Below are 6794 nucleotides of genomic sequence, written 5' to 3'. Positions count from 1 at the left end.
ATTTTGTAAAAAGAGCAAACCTGAGAACTGCAGCTATGCTTGAAGCACAACTCACAAGCTAGACTCCAGGCTGCCCTCTCTTGTGTCCTCTTCCTTCTCTGCCCTCCCTTCTGCCCTCACTGACACCTTAGCCTTCCTTCCTTGCATCTATCCTTTATCTCAGTCTTACCCTTCATTTCTCTTATGGCAGTGTGGTGACGGTGGTGGTACCATAGGGGTTGAATGGGAGCTGGGTATTGGGAGAAGAACAGGGACTAGGCCCATTCTCTGGAAGCATTGCAGTCTGACAGAATCATCCAAAGGTCTTTGTGTCAGTCAAAAGGAGAGACAAATATATAATTCTTCTGATAATCTCAGTGAACCATCTTGCCCCCCGGGGGGGGGGGCTGAAATGATCAATTAAATTAATTCAGAATAAACAGAAATTTCAGAGAGTGTCTTTAAGTTTCGGTGAGTTCTTCACAGCTATCACCCACTTCTAACTCCGTAAGATATCCAACAAGGTCTGTTTCAGTACCCTAGTAACCACACATTCACACATGTGCTAAGATTCTGCACAGAGCAATTGGAAGTGGTAGCTGCGCTGAGGAGTGCATGGGCCAAACGCTGTGCCTGGATTCTTTCTGAAGTGTCCCCAGCCTGGCACTTCGATTTCTAATTTTGCTGAACACTGAGTTAAGTGTGTTGATTTCTACCTGGTGGTGTCACCTCCAGAGAAGAAAGTCTCCAGTGACCATGGCTTTGGCTTGCTGCTCCCGTCCACGGATTTCCCTTCCCAAGGTGAGCTCTTTGGTCAGGGGAAAGGAGGAGCTGAGGTAAAGGGTGAGGGTAGGGTGTATCCCTGTCATAGGCTCAAGTGCTAAAGTCCAACCCGCCCGTATCATAACAGCATCTTGCAAACAGAAAAGAGGTCAGCACCACATCTGTCAAGAAAGCCACACAATTCTCAAACTTTAGTATAAGAACAACTTTAAAGGAGGTTAGTTTGCTAGTTGGTTCCCAAGCCCTCCCCCAGAGTGTTTGAATTGCAACCTTAAACAGCTCTGTTGTTGTTGGGCGATGTTTTGTTTTGTTTTTGAGAGAGGGTCTCACTACGCAGCCCTGGCCATTCAGCTGGCCTAAAACTCATTATGTAATGTAGACCAGGCTGGTATTGAACTCACAGAGACTTATCTGCCTCTCCCTCCTGAGTGCTGGGATTAAAATCATACACCACCACACTTGGCTAAAGCATATACTTCTAAAAGGGGCACAGTGAGAACTGACAGTCCTCGGGCCTGGGTCAGTCCTCCGGCCTGGGTCAGGAAGGGAGTGGTGTTTCCTGTGCTCACCACTGCAGGGCCAGGGATATGGGACTGCTTGTTCTCAGTGTCAATCGCCTAGACAGTACAGTGGTCCTGGGCCAGGGATATGGGACTTCTGTCTTCAGTGTCAATCACCTAGACAGTACAGTGGTCCTGTTTGAGGTAGAGCCTGTGGGTTGATACTGTAAAACCTTTCCTTGGTGGCTTTTCAGTAGCGGCCAAGTTTGAGAGCCACAGAGATAAGGCCAACTCCTCCATGTGTTAGGAGGGGAAAGCCTCGGATGATCTGTGTTGCCAAGTAACACGGTTCAACAAGTAAGAGAAGCCAGAAAGGCCAAACAAAATAAAGGGTTAAATCCCAGAAGAGGGAAATGGCTTGCTGATGCCCAGCGAGAAGGAAGACAGGAGCCCCAGCAGCAGACCAGGAGCCCCTAGGAGGAACTCAGGCTGTGAATTCCTACCTTACATTCATGCTTTGTAAATACAAGGTCTGGTCAGGTCTCTACAGAGGCACAGTCCAAGATTCTCTGGCTCCCATCAAGCATAGGAAATATGAAAACTGGTCTGTCCTCCCAATTCTTTTGTCATTGCTCCCAAATAATGGCTCCCTGGGCTTTTAGATTCACAAGTTTGAAGGTATTTTGGGTCCTAAAAAAAAAAAAAAAGCCCAAGGGGATTTAAAAGCTGTAGTGACTAAAAGCCCTTACATAGTAAACTTCAGTTAAGGCAGCTTTGCCTGCTCACTTTGTCTGGTAATATGGTTGACAATGCCTCTTTTTTGTAGAAGAAACTGGAGTTTGGAGTCAAAGAGGAGAGGTTTTACCCCATGCATTATGGCTCAGGGATGGGTCTAAGCTTTGTCATTTATGCTTGCAGAGAAGTCCAGCTAGGTCTGGAGCTTGGCAGCAAGGGATGATTAAGGGTGGGTCCTGACCTGGGAAGTGGTAAAGGCAGGCTGATTCGGAGGGGAAGGAGACTGTGAAAGTTGGGGAGCAAAGATTGATTCCCATGGGAGGCGTTGTCACTTCAATTCCGATCAATATCCAAAGTCCTCTAGTTCAGGATGTGTTGCCTGCTCCCTGGTAACCCTCCCTTCCTCGAGAGCACATGGCTGCTCCAGTCTTGACGTTGTTTCTCTCCCCGTAGACAATATATTCTCTCCTGGGCATCACACACAGGGAATGTGACATGGGGGAGCAGACGTGATGACAACATGTCCTTTTTTTTTTCTCTTAAGAAAATATTTCACAGAAAACCGAACAAGATGATGACAGACTTGTTATCCGAGTCCTGCACAAGGAATAAGATACAGTGTTCCAGATGCTCTTCGCACCATCCTCTCCTCTCTCCCTCTATTTCTCTTCCTCCCTCTCCTCATCTCTTCCCCTCTTCCTCAGAAAGAAAGACTCATCTTTCTTTTCCCTTCTGTCTCTTTCAGAGGTAAATGTTTTTCCTGGATTTTGTTACAATTACTGCCTTGTTACAGTTTGGGAGCCAATGTCATACTGTCAGGCAATATAGATTTTTTTTTTGGTCTTGTTTTAAATATTTTAGCAATACATTGTCTACTGTTTCTCTTCTTAGCTCCTTTTGATTACTGTTAGATCAGTAGGATGCATCCAGATGGTGATAGCATTGTGTTTCCTATCCACTGCTATACAGTCTTGAGCATTATGAAAATCTCATGGTTCATAGATCAGACAATGTCTCTAGCTGCGATCCTAAGGACAGTCTTGCTGTAAAAAAGTGTGTTCATTGGTCTCTTGAGGTTGTATCCATAGGTGTGAAGGCCAGGTTCCCACCTAGGAGAGCTGGTAAGTGTCACTAGCTATGGGGTTTAAGGAGACTCTCTGGGGACATCAGTGACAGTGAAGTACTTACTGCTCCTGGGAGTGGGCTGAGAGACTCTTGAAATCAGTCTATGCCTAGAGAAACATTCCCAATCTGAGAAGCTGAGAGCTGCCTAATGAGGAAGCAATTAGAATACTTCCCTCATATTTTACCCATTCTTGGTTCAAGATTTACACATAAATGTAAGGCATATATGCACATAGATATATGTATAATATGTTACAATTATTTGCTTTTATATATATACTTTTTTACATCTTCTCCTTAGCTACTCTGCAAGAATATAGAGTAATTGTATCTATCATGGTTATCTCTAGACCATGACTTGGAACAAATATCTAAACTAGGGTCTCAGGAAATGTTTATTGGTTTAAGTAAGGTGATATAAAGTTGGGCATTAAGTATCCCAAACTCTGCTTTTTTTCCTGGTAGAACATTCAACTTCTTTCCTTTCCTTTCCTTTCCTTTCCTTTCCTTTCCTTTCCTTTCCTTTCCTTTCCTTTCCTTCCTTCCTGTTTGCCTGCCTTTCTTCCTTTTTTTCTTTCTTTCTTCTAGACAGGGCTTCTCTGTGTAGCCCTGGTTGTCCTGGAACTCACTCGGTAGACCAGGCTGGCCTCGAATTTAGTGATCTACTGCCTTTGCCCCCTGAGTGCTGACATTTAAGTTTTGTACCACCACCGCCACTGCCTGGCTAAATACTCAGACTCTTAGCCATATGTTGTCTAGCAAGCTTCATTTTCCAGTATATACAAATCTTCATTGTCATATCTTTTTAAATAAATGTTTTCATTTTGGTCAAGTATGGTGACATACAACTTTAGTCTCAACATTTGGGAGGCAGAGGCAGGCAGATCTCTGTGAGTTCGAGGCCACTCTGGTCTACATAGCAAGTTCCAGGCCAACCAGGTGCTACATAGTAAGACTCATCTCAAAATGTTTTTATTTTGATAATTTTTATGTTTTATGGTAGGGGAATACTATACTAGTAGGGGAATAGTGCCTCCCAAATATAAGCTATTTATAGTACTGTCTTTGTGTTTCATGGACCTTGACTGTTAGGTAAATGTTTGTAGATAAGTCTCTTTTTAGTCAAATCAATTCTTGGCCTTATGTAGATTAAATGTTGTGTAATATTCTTCCATTTTTGATCCAAATGTAAAAACAGCCTAAATGTTGTCAGGAAGAACAACAATTGTTATTTCATTTAAAAATTTATTTGTGTGTCCGTGTGTGTGTGTGTGTGTGTGTGTGTGTGTGAAGGACAACACTCAAAAAATCACTCTTTATATGACATACACAACACCCAGCTTATTTGAAAATACTTGTGGAGCATCTGTGATGTACTGTTAGAATATAAATGGCATTTTGTTTACAACACATATTTTAAAGATTAAAAGTTGATGTATCTGATATTTTGGAGAACTGTGTATTTGGTCAAATCTGCTTTTTTAAACCTTTGAGCAAACATAAGGGAATTCTTTCAATATAACACCAGCACCTGTGATATTATATGGTGCTACTAAGGTTAGAACATTGAAAACCTTTGACTATATTTCGATTTTATTGATCTTTTGATTCAAAGATCTTTTATTCAAACAGGAGGAGGAGGTCTGATAATTGTATTAAAAAGAACTTAGTGAGTCCAAAGTGAATGGGTAAACAGTGTTTGCCAAATTTGGGAGTGAGTGAACACCCAGGTCAGATGACTCAGCTGAAAGCTTACACCATCTAGATTAGTAAATAGATCCTGTAGCCTTATACAACCCGATATATTTTTGCCTTTATAACAATTTCACTGAAACCATGGAATTTTAAAAAAGATTTAGAAAAAAATTATTGTCCATAATACATTTTATTTTTATCTAACTTTTAAACGACCACTAGGAAAATAAAGTCTACCAGGTCTGATTGGAATCCCAACACTTGGAAATCTGAGACAGGAGAATCTTGGTATTCAAGCACAGCCTGAGCTAAGGAGTTTAACCTGTCTCAAAAAATATAAACACAAAGCATAGCGACACATATGTTTGAAAATGTTGTAGTGAAACACATTACTTTGTATGCTGACCTACAAAGTTAACAGAACAAATTCAAGCTACAAGTTTTCTTTGTGACATAGACCACATACAATTCCCTCCCTTTCCCCTGGGTTCTTGCTCTGCAGAATCCTACCATTGTCTATGTAAGCAAGGCTATAAGCTGGACACTGCTCTCTGCTGAAACCAGATCCTGATACATGAGCCCTAGTGTAGATTGTGAGTTCTACATTGTAATAATGAGTTCTTGGGTCTGTATTGCCTCACGAGATTTTTGCTCAAGACTCCTTTTCATAAACTGAGCCTTCTAAAAGCAGCGGGGTATTTTGAGACTGGACATTGTTATCTTCCCAGACCCTCATTATTAGTCAACTCATTCTGTCAGCTGGACTGTTCACAACCAAGAACTTCCAGATAAGAGCAGCAGGCAACCATACAGTTTCATCAGCTTGTCACCTATCATGGTTTCTATGCTTATAACCAGACTGACAAACCAACTTTTATGCCAGACTCTTAGAATCGAGCGTATAGCCTCCCATTTAGTGGAGCTGTGATGACAGATCAAGAGTAGCTACTGTGAAACCACGTGCTCTTCATTCATGAGGAGGTGGAGAGTCTCGTGTGGTCTTTGCTTTTGTTTGAAATCACATTGAGTGACTCACATATAGACTCCAGAAGATATGAAAAAGATTGAATATGAAAGGACAACTTTTTTGGCATTATTAAGAAGCTCACTGTATTTTCACAATTTGTTGTAGGTCCTGGCTACTGTCTGGGAATCGGGCCCCTTATTTCCCATGGCAGGTTCTTGTGGATGGGGATTGGAAGTGCCTGCAACTACTACAATAAGATGTATGGAGAGTTCATGAGAGTCTGGATCAGTGGAGAGGAGACACTCATTATCAGCAAGTGAGTCTGTGAATAAACAAGGCTGGCGTGGCCAAGGGTGCAGCTCAGTAAGGATGTGCACTTAGCGTGTGCCAGGCCTGGACTCCATCCTCAGTACTCAAACACCACTTGTGCTCTGACGACTTCTACTGCTGCCTTAAAATCAAGGCTGAAACCTTACCCGTTTAAAAAAATAATATTGAGTTTTCTCTATTAAAAAGTGACTTCATTTTGATAGCTCAATATTTTGATAAAGCTACATTTTTTTCCCTCCTCGAAATGAAGGTAACAAATGGCCATGTAGTACTCTGATACTGTGGACAAGCAAAATAATTAAAATTTTCTTGAATTGAAGCCAGAGACACGTAGATAAAGAACCATAGGAAGTTGGGAAATCATTCAAAATTTCTTTGAGTCACTAATGTGGAAACTTAGACACCAGATGGCTTGGTTTTTGCCAAACATGGCTTAGGGGAGACATACCGTGTTTTCTGCTTCTCTTTCCTTTTGGTATTATTTCTACAAGTAAGCGAATAAAAAGGCAAAAACAAAAACTCCCCCAAATCCTTAAATCACAACAAAGCAGCAGCTGATAGGTGACCAGTAACTTTCTACTGCAGGCTTCTGATTACTATGTGGAAACCAACTGTCCAATCAATGGCTGATAGTCAGTGTCTGGGTGAAGCCATCCGAAACCAACTGAGATCAGTAGTGC

General features: G+C 41.9%; 1 protein-coding gene across 1 annotated transcript in view; it reads left to right on the top strand.

Moving 5' to 3' along the window:
* LOC116073015 (aromatase) overlaps window positions 1-6794 on the top strand; it is a 48632-nt gene that overhangs the window by 16483 nt on the left and 25355 nt on the right. Inside the window, exon 3 of the mRNA XM_031344660.1 lies at window positions 5950-6100. Coding sequence (XP_031200520.1) covers window positions 5950-6100 — 151 coding nt within the window. The remainder of the gene's footprint in view (window positions 1-5949; window positions 6101-6794) is intronic.

The sequence above is a fragment of the Mastomys coucha genome, unplaced genomic scaffold (assembly GCF_008632895.1).
Source record: "Mastomys coucha isolate ucsf_1 unplaced genomic scaffold, UCSF_Mcou_1 pScaffold23, whole genome shotgun sequence".
Lineage (NCBI taxonomy): Eukaryota > Metazoa > Chordata > Mammalia > Rodentia > Muridae > Mastomys > Mastomys coucha.
Note: the sequence above shows the minus strand (reverse complement) of the source record. Positions and strands in the feature narration are given on the sequence as shown.